Source organism: Lepisosteus oculatus, chromosome 8, assembly GCF_040954835.1.
Source record: "Lepisosteus oculatus isolate fLepOcu1 chromosome 8, fLepOcu1.hap2, whole genome shotgun sequence".
NCBI lineage: Eukaryota > Metazoa > Chordata > Actinopteri > Semionotiformes > Lepisosteidae > Lepisosteus > Lepisosteus oculatus.
Genome location: NC_090703.1, coordinates 2,660,205 through 2,679,155, shown reverse-complemented (window position 1 = coordinate 2,679,155; position 18,951 = coordinate 2,660,205). Strand labels below are relative to the sequence as shown.

Sequence of the window (18,951 nt, the reverse complement as noted above, 5' to 3'; positions counted from 1 at the left end):
ATGAACAACCCAAGGAAAAAAAAAACACAAGATCACATGTAACATCAATACACACACAAATTTGTACAAACACTAAAGAAATGTGTCTTGCATGTTTACAAAGATGTGTATCCTGTTTGATTAATGGCACATTATTGAAACGCAGGTGCACAGTATATTAGAAAGGCTATAATACCTTGGTAGCATGGCTAATAATTCCAAATTGAGAAATCATGCTCCGGCTGCAAGCAGTTGAGGTATGAGCAAACATGAGACAAAGAGTTCCTGACTGCAAACACAGATAGTAAAGTATGATGTTTGTGTTCTACGTTAAATTAATTTTAAAGAAAGTGTAAGCAATCTTTAAGACATGCTTCTGTGCTGTTGATTTAGGCTGTTTGAGAGACAGCAGCGGATTTCTCCCTATCACCATTGCAAACAAGCCCACAACCTCTTTGCATTTTCAAAGTGCCTTGAAATTGAGTCACACCCCAGTTGCTTGCTTTGACCACAGGAAAATGATTTGTTGCTATTGACAGGACAGTGCTGTGAACAACCTGTTGTTGACCACAGACGCCTAAGAAACAAATAAAGATTTCAGCAAAGCAGCAGACTGAAAAGCCGGTGTCTGCAGGTTGATGTCATTAGCCTGCGTTTGCATGTGCTTTATCAAAACAGGCCCAAAGAATTCTGACAGCATGCCACACTTAGGACACATGTCACAAGGCATTTGCTCCAGTGCATGAATGAAAAGTCATATTTAAATATGGTCTGTGACAAATTGTACAACCCCATCCCCTTATTTGTACCTTTTTCTTAAGCGTATCTTACATTTTAAAGATCAAATTAAAAGTACTGGTACCAGCTTTGCACAAGAGTAAATGCTTAATTATTGTAACTTTTCCTACAACGTCTATGCAAAAATGTGCATGCAATGTTATAAACAACAGTAAATTGTACACTAACATTCACAGATTTGGGAAGAACATTTTATTGCTAAGCATATCCTCAAACATGAATGCAAAATAAAGAATGAGTGATTTAAAGCAGTAACAACACAGTAAATCAAAATATATACGTCGACTTAAATTTGGTTAAAAAAGAAAACAAAAACATGTTTAAAGCTCACATACAGTCCGCACATACTGACATGATTTAAAAAAATCAACTTTGTAAATAAGAATACACAAAAAGATAAAACACAAAATGAACTTAATACAATAATAATTAAAAAAAGGAAAATGAAGTCATTTCACAAGAATCCATAACAGTGAAATCCGTTAACAACAGACATTGAGATATAATCACATTACTTTTCATTGGTTTGTCTTAGCCGTGCTGAAACACCATTTTAATTTTTCTTCATTGTTTAGTTTTTTCTTTCAAATAAAAAAATAACACTAAAATAATCGATAACAAGGAAGCCTTGATACAATTAAGAAGAGCATTTTGTATTTGATTGATAACTTCCAGTAGTCAAATATTCATGCGACTTAGAAACATCAGCGAGAAAGATTGGATCTCTAACCTAACAATATTTTCCTCTCTTTACAAAATATGTATATTTTTTTGCTCCAAAGTCTTTCTCCATATCAGATAACAGTTTTGAATCTCCTCATGAAATACATTGAGAAACCAAATGATCAGTCTGTACAATAAAATACTAAAAAATTACAACTTAAATGTTATGTACAATATCTACCTACAAAGTACAACAGCTAGAATGTAATAAAATATGTAAACAAATTTGTTGTTTGACACAGTTGACTGTGACAACAGATAAAATTCACACTTTCACATTAGATTTATTTCTGTTTAAACATCCTTAACAGTGTTATAGAACTGTAGCAGTCTTCCATCGCACATCACAAGATTACTTTGCCACAGCAGCTCAATAGAAAAGAAGAGACGGGGAATGAACTGTCGCACTGAAGGCTTTAAAAGATATACGGGTACAGGCTGAAAAAAATGCACCTGCGACTGGTTTTCTTGTTTCGTTTAAAGAAAAACAAGGAATGTAACTCTGATGACAAATTGTTTGGCCTGCAATATTCGTTCAAGCGAGGTTGAACGCGGTATAGAATTGGATGGCATGCATTACAATCAGGAGTGCGCTTCACTGAGGCCAGAAAGCACAGCACGCCCTCCATGCCTCAGCGTCGGCTTTTAGGTACACTGTACGGCGTACGATTAAAAGTCAAGAGTCAGGCTGAACCGGACAAACAACGCCATAGGATCAACGCTGTCAAACATTGTTACTGGTTCGCTTCATTTAATACAGTGTTTTTTGCACAGAGCAAAAATCATAAGACACCACAATTTCATGATGTAGAAACAATACAAATTTGTTGTTATTGTATGGCGGTAGTCCTTATTTGTTGATGTTTTTTTTTCCCAATGATCCTTATTTTTTTCTCACCCACTCTTGGAAAGATGCCAGCACTACATGTCGTATACATGCTCAAAATGGCCAAAATATCTTTACAGGGTTACAAAAAAACAAGGTTTACATCAAGGATCACAGATCTCTAAAAGTCACTTGGGATAATGATGTAGCTGTGAAGGATTCTACACTGATAATTTCTCCACCCAGATAGAAGAATAAGGTCACTAATGTTGCTATTAGCCATCTTGGTTTGCTTGCAATAGTAAGTGTGCTTTATATTACAGTACATTTCATAGTTCACTGGCTCCGTGCACCGCTTGGAGTTTCAGTTCTCGCGTTTTTAATTGCAGCTCCCAACATGGTTAATTTGTATAATATAGTTCTCTCTCTTGTTTTTTTTTTACACGTAATATTCTTTGTCCTTGTTTTTTTGTTTCTTGTTGCCACTTTTAGCACTTTGCTGTTTCTCCTTCACGATCGCGCCGTTCGTCTGTGCTGAATTGCTTATGTAATTTCGCGTTTCGTCAACCTGGTACGATCCTTCGTCCCTGTTTCTGTATTTATACATTGCGTACAGGAGAATAAGGATGCACAAAGCAGCTGCAGCAACTATTCCGACGACCATTCCGGTTGTGCTGCTAGATTCACGAACCACCTCTGAGGCCCCCGGAACCTGTTTCATGCCTGGCTCCGTGGGGTGTGCTGTGGGTACATTATGGAACATTGGGGAGGTTATTAATGGGCTCTTCAGCTTTGTGCTGTCTATCTCATAGGCAGTGGGCAATGGAAGCAAGACTATGTCTGGCTGGGGTTTAAGCTCTCGGTTATTCATTTTGCCTGCCGGCAGTTTGGGCACCATTTCGGGCGTGGAAGAAGCTGTGGAACGGACCAGCTCAGGGGATAACGATGTGGCAGTAGTCCTACCAGATTCGAAGGCTTTGTTAGGCCTAAAGTCCTTGGATTCCCACTTAGGTGCGTGAGCTTTGTAGCCACCTTCAAAGGCCGACGTAGACAAGGTCTTATCTGTTACCAAGGAGAAGGTGGTGTAAAAATCTTCATCATCGGTAGGGGGCAGGTTAGAGTCAAAAGCTTCCCCTGAGCCATACCCAGATATCACCAAGCCATCATCATCACAATCATCGCTGCCTTGGTCCGACAAGCAAGGAAACCCCGCCTCAGAAGTCATGGACAGGGAATCTTTGGTGGTCTCAATAATGGTTAGGAGGGGGCGAAAGGTTGGGGGAGGGGTAATGGAAGGTGCACGAGTAGCTATAGGAGGAATTTCTAAGGGATCTTCTACAAGTACAGGGATAACTAATTCACCTCCTAGGATTGAAAGAAAACAGGAAAAGCATGTTAGCACTCGGTAGGACTTCTCTAACAGCACATTTAAAAATTATAAGAATAATGATAACAACAACAACAACTATAACACTAATAAAAAAACAATACAGTTTCAATAAAATCAGAACAAAACAAAACCAAACTGGAAACAATGTGAAAAAGAAACGAAACCCTTAGAACAGAATCAAAAGGCTTTCCAGGCTGAAGCAGAGGTGAGCCAACAGTCCTCCCCACTTCCCACATTCGCCCTGTTGCACGCTGGGCTGTTCCCTTCCAAAGGGCGGCTAGCTGGGGCTTTAGAAAAGAAGGACTCCCCTCTCACCCAGTGAGTGACACTGAATAATCTCTTAAATGGAAGTAATAAATCTCATTTTGCAGCTAATACAGAGAGTGAGGTGGCTGTCAGATCCCCTCTCTCCTGCCAGGAAATACTCCGGGCCCAACAGCTCCTCACTGCTTGCCTTTTGACTGGCTATATACAGCTACCAAGATGGCAGGAAGTCAGGAAACAGCTCAGTGACAGCTGAATGTTCAGCCTCTGGCAGTGCAAACAAGTCATCTCTCTGGCCAGTTATTGTAATCGCCATGAAATCTGCACACACATACAGACCCGGTCTTCAGAATAGGTTGAACTGCAGTGTACAAATGAATGATTGAAATAGAAAACAAAGTCTTTAGGATGTACTCAAGGTTTAGACGCTTGCAAGTCCTGTTTCTTCCGTGTTTTTAAACTGTCTACGGCATAAAAACATCCTTTTCTTTTTATATTGACATATGTACTGCACAATATATCTCATAGTAATAATTGTATCACTAGTTTACTGAGTCTACTGAAAACTTTTGAAATGCAAAAATGACTTTTATTTTTAGAACATACACATTCTAACACTCTTAATGTTTTTCCTCCACCAGTGTTCTCAGAAAACAAACCTCATTAAAAACAAAACAACAGCAACAACAACAAAAAACCCCAATGTTAACTATAAGTTTTCGGGGAGATGCTGTATGATTGCTGTGTTAAACATTAGACTTGCAAATATTTTAGCTGCTATGCTTTTCTTACAAGTAGCAGTTTATTCTGGGGAAAAGTGCAATAATACATTTTGTAATTTCAGACTTGCACGACAAAGTGTCTACATGGTATGTCATAATTACATAGTTAATCCTGTTCAACGTGCAGCGCTTGAGAAGCAAAGAGTGGCAAAATCAACTAAAACCAGCTGTAAGTCGGCAAAGTGCAATAATATTTAAGAATACATTTCAAGGAAAGGAATGTTTTGGGAAAATAATTTTCAAAAAGCATGTCATATGACAAAGAAGTGTTTGATTTTCTCCTGAATCCCTGCCTTTTAAGTCAAATTGGAACATTCAGGTTGTCACAGAAGCTGTCAAAACCTTTTGCCATGGTACCTGCTCATAAACTGCAAAGGCTGCAAACAGAAAGCACTAAAATAAAGCAAAAACCAAATCATAATTAAAAGAAAAAAATGCAAACGTACAGTTAAAACATCCTTTAGTACTCACAAACGTACAGCAGACATGACATTATAGACCATTACATTGTAGACATTCACAAACTAAATGCACAGTAAGATTTAATAAATAAAAAAAGACCGAGCAAGTCAGTCTAGAAAATATAAATCAGCTTTCAAAATCATAACAGCCTATTAAAAAAGTTACTGAAGGAAGAAAGCATACCACATAATTTTGGTCAACTTACATCAACAAATTGCCCGCATGATTTTGGCATGAAGAAAAAAAATTTACAAAAGAAAGTTGTGTAAGAATGCTCTTGGACAAGTATAGTTATATTCTTGTAAAAATTGACTTTAGCAATTGCATCTTTTGTTTAATAATATTTTTTGACAAGATGGTACAGGGAGGCAACAACACATACATCCACACCACATAACATGAAAAATAAACTTCACGATCATTCTGTTTTGTTTTTTCTTTTTTTTCTCTCAAGTATTACAAAAAACTGTACATCTATAACTTTTGTTTTTTTTTCCATTAAATATCTACATTCTAATAATTTCAATTAGAGTTTTTGCTTAGTTAATTTTGGAATGAATGGATGACTGTACATATTTTAACACTGCTAAAGAAGAGTGAGGGGAGTGGGGGAGGTGGGGCCTATGAGCACACTGCATAGGAAATGAGAATGATGAGGGTGAATGTGAAAGTCAGTTGCCATTTCCATGTAAAGGCAGTACGAAGCAGTCTGGCGGCATTAGAGCTTTTGGCTGTAAGGAAGGGATGGGGATATACAAACAATGAGCATATACATGCCCATCTACAAAAAATAACACAACTCTAACACTGACAGTCTCACAAACCCTAAACTGCAACTTCTTCGCCATGCAGATTAATCATTCATTAAGAAATGTCTTAATCAAAATAGTATCTTCAAAAACAAAATCAATAGAAAATAGATCAAGCTCAATTCCAATCTGGAACCTCTTCACCAACAGTGATGCAGGCCAAAACTTATTAAGAAACAAAACCCAATTTGGCCTAGTATGACAGAAATTCAAATTGGAAATATGGATTTCAGCTATGCTTTCAAGAGAATTTTCCCATCTTTGTGGATAGAAAAGAGCACCAATTCGTGATGGCAGGCCAGCAAGACACGCGCTGAAGCAGTTCCAAATCGAAAAGAAAAAAGAAAGAAATAGATCCAGAAATAATAAGAAAAAAATCTTCACATCTAATTTTTCAACTTTTTGACAATAATTTTGAACAAAATCAGACAGATCAACAATTAGAAAAATAACAACAAAAATTAGATATAGGTATCGACTACAAAAATAAAACAACAATTTTCCCAAGGGAAGAAAGAACAAAGCAATTTTAGTTTTCCACACACTATTATAGATGAACAACCAGATGCACACACTAAACAGACACACTAAGAGGGACAGTTTTGTAGGCAACTGTCACCTCTTTTATGTGTTTTAAGGACAAAATATCTTTTATTAGTATTTTTAAACATGAAAGGGGCGTGCAGTCTGGATGTACGTCAGAAACAGAAGAAATTGGCTGAGAATGGGTTATTTTTTACTGCAGATGTTAATGCATGCTTCAAGTAAGTTGCATTTAGGGAAAGTAGAAGAACAGAACAGCAAGCTAGGGCCAAGGAGGAGGTTAGCAGGTAGAGAAAGGTTAAAGGTCAGAGGAGTAGTTCTTCCAATGGCTGTAGATCTTGCAAAAAACGAATTAACCAGCGTGAGTCTGACAGGCTTCAGGGCAGCCTTATAAGATTGACAAGGAGCACAGTTACCAATTGTTGACATAGTCATGCTAAATCAACTAAGAACATTTGCAGTGCATACCCAATACATTGTGTTTTTATCGTTAAATCAAAGTATTGTATTTTAGCTCCATGTCAGAAAGCACCTTCAGAGAATGTTTTCGGTCCGAAACAACAATGATTTTGCTGAACCATACTGATGCAGGACCCACAGTCTTTGGTTTAACTACTATAAAGAGTACTTTGAGGAATTCCACAAGAGGGCACAAGGCTTTAATATCAGAATCCAAGGCATTGTTATCTAATTTTCAATTGGGATAAACATAAAAATATAGTTAAATCTGAGACCAGAGGAATTTTTACAACATAAATGACATTTTTACCTGTCTGAACCCTTCTGCTACTGTCTTTAAAAAAATATTTTACTAGTTAAATGTTTTATTAAGCTTTTTTATCACAATTTTCTCGAAACCAGATTGTGGCTTCTATTCTGTTTTAAATGGCTATTCTCAATTACAGTGTGTGCAGAAGAACTAGCTGGAAGAGCAGTGAGAATACATCTAGTTTGGATAACTAATAATAACACTTTTTAAGAGTAATAGATATAATGATTGTTTTTGAATTTAAGAATACCAAAAATGCTCAGGACACTTGATGTTAACTCTATTCCAAAGCCCATTCTTCACCAAATGTTTAAGCATAGAAAGCAGCTGAGTTGATAAACAAAAAGGGAAGTCCAATACAATAATTAATTTACACAGGAGAGTAAAGGGCACGCTGTTTTGTAGAACAGCAAGTAAGAAGAATGACATGATGCTTGTTCTTAATACAAGTTTGCTTGTCCACACTCCTGCCTTTCATGGTGAAAAGTAAGACTGAGGAGCAGTATTTGTGTACAAATGTGTTCTCAGGACTTTTTAGTTTATTTAAACAGTTCAATTATAATGGCCTGAGCAGATACAGAGAAATCATTAACTGAGCTTTGTAAAGGTTTATCGATAGCAGCACAAACTGCTAAATTAATTAAGTCAGGCTTAACTGAAATGCATTTCTGTTTGGAATTGTTGTCTTGTCTGGTTCTTGCCTAGAAACTAATCACTTTTATAGACATTTTTGAGCCATGCATTATGTTTTCTCATAATTTTCACTTCATCTGAGTTTACTCCCTGATAAACAGCAGAAGGGTGGACTGGAGGAGTGCAAGATTTCAGATATCCCATATAATGTGTGCTACTTACAATGGTTATTTGTTAGACAGTGTGAAAGGTTTCTGAGATTAACTCAGGACACCAGGGCCACATGTTTAATAGTGAGGAATGTGGTGAAGGTGACTGTTGTAGACTTATAAACACAGGACAGTTGATTAAAACAGAAGCTATTGTATAACAATGACATTACATACCACTGTAGAGCTTTGAACTTGAGATTGCACATACTGTATGTTCAAGGTGTCAACAGAGTTCTCTATTAATGGGCCACATACAGTAGAGTCAAAATACATCTTTTTTTAAAAATCCTTATTTTTAGTTGATACATATTACTTGATGGTCTAATACACTATTGAGGCAAGGGGAATTTATGTTTCACATTAACTCATTAACACACAAAATGTGCAGGATGCCGATTGGGAAGATAAGCTATACTTTATATAGTATGTGAGATGAGTAAGTAATGTAATTTTAAGTTTTAAGACATACAATACAGTGGTGATCAGGATGGTCAGAATCTATGCAGTATGATTTAAATGTCCTGTGAAGTTTACTAATTTATTCTTAAATTAATCAACATATCCTATCCTACCACCTGTACCTTTTCAATAAAAAAAAACATTTGTTTTAAACAAAAACTACCTGTACCCGTTCAATTAAAAAAACAACATTTATTTTAAACAACATTTCAGTAGCAGGTTTTTTCAATGTTGAAAAAGGCTCTCTTGGGTCCTTTCTGAATTGCATCTGTCTGAGGGGCTTCTAATTGCTTGCCTGTCTAAAATCACAGACCGGCTGCTGAACAACGTAAATCTAAAGAAAAGCCTGAAAAACAAGACAAGCTAAGGACTTTAATAAGACAGCAAGTGTAGACGGCTCATACAGTATCGGTATGTGTTTACCACTGGATTATACGGTTCTTCTTTATTGTTATTTTATAAACTTGAATGAAGTTTAATCTGCTTATTTAAGGTGACTAGCTTGAATTCCAAATGCTGATGTAAAGCAATGTTTGGAGACATGCATCAATGAGTTGCAAACAGTTTTAAATTGCTTAGGCATATACCTTGACTTCTCCATTCTAATTTGTAAGTGCCTGTGTTGTGTATACTGCAAATTAAGAGTCTTTTACCACACATATGTCCTAGCTGTGCTGCATTTATAACTTGAACAATTTATTTAATCTTCTGTCATTAAACGGATTAAAAAGGAAATATTTTTGTTTTAACATCCAGTTTGTTTAATGGGACATGGAAAGGATGTCTAGTTCTGTACTGACAGACAGGAAAAGATGCCGTGCTTAGGAACAGTGAAAGTATTGGTAATCAGTAACAAAATGGTTTCAAAACTTTGCACTTATCCATGAAATAAATACACAAAGTGCAAATCAATTTTTATTGCTTAGTTCTCTTCTCACTCTTGTAATGTTAGTAAGCATATGCTCCATTTTCTACCTAATCAAAGACACCAGGGGAGACAAAGTGCATTTCAGCAAAGTTCTATAACTATGCCATGTGTATTTTTCACATTGATTAAGTGCATGGTAGTTATAACTAGTGGAGTTCAGAAACAATAATGTTTTCAACAGCTAAGAGAAGAATAAGATAAACTTAAAATATAACAACAAGTTTATGTAAACTATTCCATAGTAGTGTGAATGTGGCTCACTTTAAAAAAGAATAATGTTATATATTAAGCATTTCGTAAAGCTCTCATAATTATTAACAAATAGAATTATGACTTTTTATTACTATACATAATTAAATTATGGGGTGAGTAATTATGTCACCACCTCAGCTGGTGGATTAAAGGTGAAACGTCAGGGAGAAAAGACGGCCTCAGACTGTTTAATGTCTTATGTCTCAAGGGTGGCGCCTCCTACAGCCTCCTGCAGTGTCCCTGATCACTAAGATGGGGCACTGGTTTGCAAATCTGGTCCTCAGGGAGGAGAGCCACCTACTGGTCCACCTGCACCACTACAACATATACACTACTACACAGACAGCCTGCTTTCCCAGCACTGACCAGGCTCAGCCCTGCTCTGCCTCTGAGACCTGTAGAGATCTGGCTGTGAGGTGGAAACGCTGCTGTCATGCCTTGATAAAATACAGGCTAAAAGTAATGGAGCACTTAAAAAAATCAGAATATTAGCGGGTGTGTTAAGACTGCTCTTTCCATGTGTGTCTTGTAGGGATTTATCGGCATTTTCAGCTATCAAGGTGAGTCTATTTCTGTCAGTCCGTTGAACAACAATGCAATTTCTATGATAAAGACTTTCAAGCAGGCTGAAGAAAAATAAAATTGCCTCTTGCCAATCGAGATGTGTGCCTGCTAATAACCTGGGGTCTGATTTAAGGCTCGTTCAAATATGACAGCAGGTCCAGAGCGGCAGCAACACATCTCGAGTCTGGAGTGTGAAACACATCTCAAAACAACACTCTTTTTGCAGAACTTAAGTGTTTATTTGATCAGAGAAAATATGTTTTTTTAACAAATTAAATTATCACATTTCGAGTTCAAACAGATGCGAAATTTCCTTCTGTCTTTTTTTAAAGTCAAAAGCCTTTAGATCAGAGATTCTGGATCCAGGTCTGCCTGGCTCCAGCACCCCAGGGCCTTTTTTCCAGCTGAGCTCTTGATTGTTTAATTGGACCTCACATTTAACTCATACTTTATTAATTACATTTTGAATTGTTTTCAACTTTGAAACTTCGAGAGTTTTATATGAACCTAGAAACATGTATTTGTAACTCGAAAACATCTATTCGGTTTTTAATCTACATTAAGGCTTCAGTTTAGATGAATGAGAGCAAAAGAATGCAAGGGCGAGGAGGAGCAGGATCGGTTTAGGGAATTAATAGAAATTTCAGTTGGTTTTTGGCCAATAGTGAATTCACCCCACCAATAATGGGTTTTCTGCTGTCTTTCCATTTTCTTTTCTCAGTAAATACACTGACCACAGTGTCTCTTTTTATACCTACTTCACCCATGTAAAGTATTGATCTGTAGTGTGTTCTTCCAAAGCTTCATATGTAACACCTGCCAATGTCTGATTGCAATCAGAGCAATATTCATCTCAGGCTGCCCACAATTATTCCTATGTTTGGCCTGGAGGGTTGATGTTACTCATTTTCTCTGTGATGATTTCATTATAGGTGGCCGAAATGAAACCTGAGCTAACAAACAGATATGATTTGAGACCAACCAAGTTATGACTTTTCATCTAACATTAAAGGTGACATTTATTTACTTTCTCAGTGGTGTGTGAAAAACAGAAATTGTGCTTCCCTTAATAAGAGTATAAGAATCTGATATTAACATGTGCATTTCCCTGCCAGGCTGTCCACATTTTCAAAGCAATTGTGATTATAAACAAAGACAAAAATCTAATATTAGAATATGACAGGGTTCAAATCTACTGGCTAGTTTTAAATACGTATAAATATACATCAGTTTTGGAACAATGATATATGTTGAGTGGCTTAATAGCAGATCCTGAAGTAAAATAATCCAAGATCGGACATATAGTATATCACATTTGTTTTAAAATAAATTCAGCCACAGCACACTGAACCTGAGCTATCCTGTAGCAAGGTAACAGTTACCCCACTAATTAGACCTCCTGGGAGACAATGCACTTACTCTTTTGATATTTTCACCTCTTCTTGTCGAGAGCAAAATGCTTTAAGATAGAACCATCCCACAATAATCAAGCAGAGCCCTTCTGCATTTCCTAAGTAACTATGCCAGGCTTGATAAACGTATTCTATTAATTATGATGGAACAGTATAATGAAGTTATCATGTATTCACATCTGTATTAATAACCGTTAAAACATATCTCCCTTTAGCAAAGCAGTAAATAATTTCATAAATGCTTGTTGAAGCAATTAGTGCCAGGTTAGAAAGCATAGTACTTATCCAAATGTAAACGCGAATTTCGGATCTATTTGTTTTAGTTTTAATGATTTTCCTTTTTAATTTTGGAGAATATCCCTCTTATGGAATTCCACCAGGGACAAGGGAAAATCCGACAGTGTTACAGACAGAGAACGAAATCACGGGACACCACACTAACAGCACACTTCAAGATACAGACAGACACGGACAGACTGACAGACAGAGCTGCAGAGAATTCATACAGCAGCGGTTTCTAGCACTGCTGCTCTTAGGGATGTTGAACTTGAAATAAACAGTACAGGCTGGCTGGGTTAGCCTGATTGCACAGCTATGAAGTAAACACACAATGGCACCATCAACGTCCATGCATTGTAAAATGGAAGTCACGAGGAAGTTGGTTTTAGTTAGTTAAAAGCTACAGCTATTGCATGCCACAAATGACTTTTAAGATCAACAAATAAAATAGAAAAACAGATATACTTTGTGGCAATAAAATTCTTTTTATGCCATCTGCATTAAAAAAAACATTTATATGCAGAACGGCTACAACAGGAGGAGGAAGGGAGTAGGAAAGAGAAAAAAAATCATTCTTTCGCACACAACTTTCTTCAGACAGATTAGGGTTGCCCACGCAAGGCCAAAAAAATTGATGGCAAGAAAAGATTTTGTTGCCTTTCATTTGCTTTGTTAATCAAAAATGGGAATGTTCCAGTATAAGCCATACGGCACAAATAATTAAAGAAAAAAAAACTAAAGAAAATTGTTTTTAACCACCAAAAATTCATGCGGCACAAGATGAGGAGAAAAGACAGAAATGTTTTATTCTGGAGTTACTGGCAGATGAGGACACCAACATAGGAACCAACTTAAAAACCAAGAAACCAGAAATTATACTAAAATAAATTAAAATAAAATAAATAAAAAAAACACTCGTGCTTGACAAAATAAACCACATGTCATGCAACTGTCCACTTCAGCTGATGCTGGGGTTAAAATGAAGGCGTGAATTTCTGTGTAAACATGTGATTGGATGACAGGGGCTGTTGATATCTGTCTTTTTTTCTATTATAATAACTCAGGGGGCTATTGGGACAAACGAGAAATCAACTTCTTTTTGTTATTAAATAGCTTACTCTAAAATACTCATTGGGAGAACTTAGGATCTAACCTTCAGGTTAACCATGATAAAATGCAACAAAACTTAAATCAGCCAGTCATGTTCCTGTAACCTATGAGATCCTGATGCTAATTTTGTGAAACAGGTGCAATGCCACTTAAGAAAATGATTAATCTGCACAACCCACTGAAGACTGAAGGGTCTGTGAAATTATTAAAGTAATTTGACCCAGAAAATAGATGGGTTATAGTACAGAAGAAAGACCTTTTTTGAGTAATCTACATAAACAAAGAATGTCAAAGGATTCTTTGTGAAATTTGATAGATTAAAAAGGGCTTCCCAAATATATTTTTGAAATTCTAGTAATAGAAATGCTTAAAAGCAGGCAAATGCAAGCAGATCCTGAGTTTATTGATCTATATAATGATTCAGCACCTCCACTGCTATCTCAAAGGAGGAAATGACTGTAATATTAATATTTGAAGAATATTGGTTTCATGTTTTTGCACATGAACAGGTCATCTGCACGGAGCACCCTGAAACTGAAAACAGTCTGCGATTCTAAATTTAAGGTCCTATTGGGCACCGTGGTGCTTCACAGCTCTTATGCCCTGGGCTTGATTCTGGACTGAGGTGCCTTCTGCGTCGGTTGTAGCCTGCTGACACATTGTGGCCAAATTGGTCAGTGCCTTTTATTTCTGTGTGTCTGCATATGTGTGAGTGCCCTGTGATGGACTGGTGTCCTGTCCAGGTTGTGCTTCTGTCTTATGTCCTGTATGGACTGGTGTCCTGTCCAAGGTGTGTTCTGTCTCGTGCCCTGTGATGGACAGGTGGCCTGTCCAGGGTGTGCCCTGTGATGGACAGGTGTCATCTCTAGGGTGGGGTCCAGTCTTGTGCTGTCCTGTGCCCTGTAGTGGACAGGTAGTTATGCTCTGAAATGGGCTGCAGGTTGCTGCAGGCACAAGCAGGAATAAGTAGCTGTTTGATATCGGATGGCACTGTATTTAATTATTTGAATGTCTACAAGTCCTGTGCTACAGAGGTAGGATCCTGTAACTGGAGGGCACCTGCCTGAGCCACTCCTGCTGTGCCACAATGCCAGCTGCACACTCCTTCTCATCACCGTCACAGGGGGACCTGAAAGCTGGTAGGGTCCTGCCCCACTACCCTGGCCGTGCCAGCCTGGGGAATCCCCGTCACAGCTGGATGGAGGCACTGCTCAGGCCAAAACAGCGAGGGCACCAGCTCATCCTGCCTCCAGAGCAAGCAGCTTCTCTGCCAGTACAGCACTAATTCAGCAGCTCAATTCTGCACACAATTTATAAGTGTCTGACGTCACTGGGAGTGAAATTCTATATGGGAGCTGAAAATTACATGCAACCCAATTTAACAGGATATAAGAATAAATTTACAAACACTTTTAAAATAACTTTTGTTACTGCATTACAGCTACGTGACTGGCTGCTTGTGATCTTGAAAATTTACCCAGAAAAACAGGTCTGCTCCAAAGTTCTTCCAAAAGAAGTTAACTCAGAGTAAGTTATGCTTTAAACCTACATTTTCTAGACATTAGGTTTTGTATTTTTTTTATTTAAAAAGAACATAGGCAGTATAGCACTTTCACCTTTAAATAAAACTATAAAAAAACAAAACAAAAAAATTGTACACAGAAATTCGATGATATCTGTTCTCTATTAAAATGTTTAACTTAGGGCAAGCCTCTAAAAATGAAGGAACAAAAAGAAGATAACTAGTTGAATTGCAGTTAATCTGCTAGATATTACAGTGTAATTTTTGCCAAAAGCAAATTTTAAAATCTCAAAATGTATCATTTATCAAAAATGCAAGTCAATACCACATGGCCAAGTGTCCTCAAGTATGATACATTTTGAAGCATCACTGCAGAAAACATGGCATTTGTTAATGCTAATTTTGTACTTTTGTGCTTAAAGATTTTTTGCTCTCATTCAAATGCTGAGATAACAAAATTAGCATAACTATATTACCATGTTAACCACTTTGCAAATCCCATGGACAAGTGTAGCCTTATTTAATGTTTGCATAACAATAATTGGGATTAATGTGACTTACAATTCATTACTTATTTGTTGACTTTTAATGTACAATTTGTAAGGATTTATATGTGGAGCTCAGAATATGCTTATCATTCATTAGAAACAAAACCATTAATAGATACAGATTTACTTTTAGCTTAACCTGTACAGTGTGTGCACATTTCTTTTCTAATTTACTAATTATTTGCAGTTACACTTTGTGGTTCCATGGGAAAGATGCTTTAAGGATTAGATCCTCCATTGCAAATTAAAATAAAAATGTTAAAGCAAGCAGAGATAAACTAACCTAGCCCACCTGTGTGTCCGGAATCACACTCCTCCAGGTCCTCATCGTCACTAGAGCACTCCGCAGAGGAGACAATGTCATCTGTGGTCTTTGACCCCGCCACCACAGAAAGAAACACACAAGAAAGAAGGAACAAACCTAAATTAATTCCTTTCTCACTTTTTAATTCTGCATAACTGGAACTGCATAGCAGGTCAAACCCCTTCCACTGCAGGATCCGAGAACAACCCCTCGTTGATTCTCATACTAACAGTCAGTGATGTAGTTAAGCAGTGAGTTACAGTATGTCCCAGAGGAGAATTAGAAAGGCCTGGAAGGTCTGGTGTTTGACAGTGCTGGAGAGTTCTGGAGAGCAGGGGGTCTGCAGTCCGCAGATAGTGGAAGATTGGGGTGTCTATGTGTTTTCAATCCAGCTGGGCTTTTAACAACCTAAATCAGCTCGCTATTGTCTTGATTGATCCAGTTTACGCACTTCCCAGTTCTTCAGCTGGTGGTGTTGTGAAGAGACATGGAAAACCTGCGGATACACAGGCCCTGTAGGACCAGGATTAGTAGTTCCTGCTGCTGAGTCTGTGGATAAATAATGATAAGAAGTCAAAAGTTTCTCTGTTTTGTTTAAACCCAATAAAATGTTCCTCTCACCTGTTTAAATCAGGTGGAATTCTCTGAATACCCACAATGTGTATCCAAAAACAATTACAATGTCAAAAATTGTTCTGCTAACTGTTGGTAAATATGCAGCCTAAAGTCTGACAGTTTTATTCAACCAGGAAAAGCTCACACAACTCACACAATAATTTCTATTTCAAAGGTGTGACTCTGGATGTTAATTACAGTAAAATCTCATTTAAAGACTTTGCACTGGGGAAAACTCACTTCACTACCTTAAACTTCCTCACATCAGCACCATAATACTCAAGAAAGAATACGAAAAGATGAAAGTTAAAAATATATTGGCACTATTATGAATACAGATATTCTCATTACAATGTTTTCTTAGAATTAATTTTCTAACACCATAAAATTAGATGTGTGCAGTTTGACAAAAAGCTAGCTCCTGTTTTAATTGAAGCTCAGATAATTAGCATTTTCTTTTTTGCATAAAGTTCTTCAGGGATTTGGGAACATTGTTCCAGAAGACAATGTTTCAGTTTCAGTTTCATCCTAATGGTGGTTTCACTCAATAGAAAGCTGTCTGTTATGGATTTACTTCAAAAACAAAGTCATGAAACTGATGGGTCACTGAGATCCAATGTTGGAGTATTTATACATGACTACTCAAAACAATACAGCTTTCAACACAACTCGACAATCATCATTTGTGTTCATAGACGGACAGTAATTTATTCCACAAATTAGGGATCTTGGTGACATTGGTTTTAAAGTTAGTAAATATATGACTTTCATATTTAAATTTCTAAGGAATTTCTAATAACAACTGAAAAAAATAAAGTATTGTTATTATGTCTTAGTAATCACCGTACCCAGCTTGACATTTACTGCCAAAATGCCTTTATGTTATTAGTTTTGAGAGATTGGGATGGTATTGAATAGCTTATTATTACAGGACTGCTGATTTAATGAGTCTTTCCATGCATGTGGGGCTCCAACCTAAAAACACAATAGTTTCAGGACCACATTTGGAAAGTCACTCTGTGGGTTTGTAAAAACTTGATAATGAACAGATTCCTTTTAAGCATTCCTTTTTTATTAAAGGTCCCCTTGCAGAAAAAAGTGAAATAACAAGCAAATGTACAGTACAAATGATGTTATTTATCAAAAAGACTACTGAACTAAATTCATTACAAGTGTGTTTAAGAATGAGATTTGTTAATACATTTCTACTTTAGTCTATCATTTTTATTTTTTTAATCTGAACAGTAATTGAAAAAGTGTTATATTTTTCAAGTCTATATTTTATTCGTTGATTCAATATTTGTGAAGACAATATATTTAGGTTTTTTTTTGTCTTTCTGAGGTGCCAGCTTCTAATTATTTACAGGAAGTGCCACTTCAATCTTCCCCTTCTGATAGTTTGCATGGATTTTCATTACTATAGATCATTGCTATTGAAGGGAAAAGCCTGATTCTCGCAAAGCGTGTGGAGATTATCTCCTCACCTCAGTAGCCCACAGTTCTGATTTATCCCCTAGTCTCCCCTTACTTGCAGCGTGCTCAGCAGGCAGCCCTATAACTCTTCACTGTGGTCTCTTGACATGTCTTTATTAGGAACAGATTAGAAGGGGGATAAAATAAGCACTGTCATAGAACAGCTTTATGAAATTATAAATAACACAAAGAATGATGAAGATCACACTTCTAGTAAGAACATGGGACCATAAATATGTTTGAGCTTGACGGCCTGATGAAATATCGTTCTCTAGGTGCTCGGCTCACTTAAACCACAACTTCCTGAATATTGCACTTTGGGCTTTTGTTTGTAAAAAGCCATTCCCTTTGTCAAAGCACATCAAAAACACACCACAGAAAAACACCTGTCCTCCCTGAAGTCCTAATGGTCTGAATGATATTATTCATTTCATATTGATTAGTGTGGCAGAAAACAGACTCATCCCTGTTACACAGCAAGGTCCACAAAGGAACGGAAAATATGATTGACTGAAGTCATTTCCCCTCCAAAGGCTCAATATTCAAACAATTTGATTTCTGCGCCGACCATGAAATGATCCTTCACAAGGTTTAATAACCTATACAGTGGAAGTTATGTATTAGGATTATAAAAATCATTTAATACTGTGTGACCTGTGACCCCTTTATATCATTGTAACCAACAGTGTAGCTTTTGTTCAGCAGAAATGGACTAATCCAATGTAATAACAATGTGAAAACTTGTTTCTCCCACGTGTAAGTCTTTAACATCCATCTGTTACTAGGGGATTAATCTTTCCCTGCTCAAAATGGCCTGACTGTGAGGGGAAACGTAATATTGAACCACTGCAGATTAACTAGTTTCAATGTGCTTTCCCAAGCCCTAGAAATGTAATGCTTCATGGTGTCCAACAGATAAGCAAATCCGCCTAAATCCTTTCAATTTATTTTCCAGCTTCAAGAAATTACACATTATTTAAAGCTCAGGCACCTTCAGAAACCTAGATTTGCTGTTTATTGATTTTTTTAATACAATGTTTTCAATATGATAAGACTTTCCAATAGTGTAAACCCGAAGTCTCTAAATGAACTTCCCGAAAATCTTGACCTGTACCAGCACTTGAAAGTCCACCTGCACACAGAGACACACACACCTGAAGATGCAGACATATCCTTTTGTTTTCTGAGGCACTTAATTACTTATTCTTACTTACTAACTCAGAGAGGAAAAACAAACAGCTCCACTAAAAGCGCTTTAGAGAACATCTGAACGAGTCCCATCTAATCAAGAATGA

At 37.0% G+C, this 18,951-nt stretch overlaps 1 protein-coding gene across 50 annotated transcripts in view; it reads right to left on the bottom strand.

Annotated features, from left to right (window-relative positions):
• Positions 1-946: 946 nt before the first annotated feature.
• The window catches only part of nrxn3a (neurexin 3a), a 387,994-nt gene continuing 369,989 nt past the window's right edge, over positions 947-18,951 (bottom strand). For 18 of the 50 annotated variants that reach the window (XM_015350360.2, XM_069192981.1, XM_015350367.2 and 15 more), the window contains 2 exons: positions 15,548-15,635; positions 947-3,691 (listed from right to left, as the gene is read on the bottom strand). In XM_015350360.2, the coding sequence (XP_015205846.1) occupies positions 2,766-3,691; positions 15,548-15,635 (1,014 nt within the window). In that variant the 3' untranslated portion in view covers positions 947-2,765. Of the gene's footprint in view, positions 3,692-5,429; positions 5,956-15,547; positions 15,636-18,951 lie in introns of all 50 variants that reach the window. The other 32 variants (XM_015350378.2, XM_069192987.1, XM_015350385.2 and 29 more) reach the window with 7 other exon arrangements.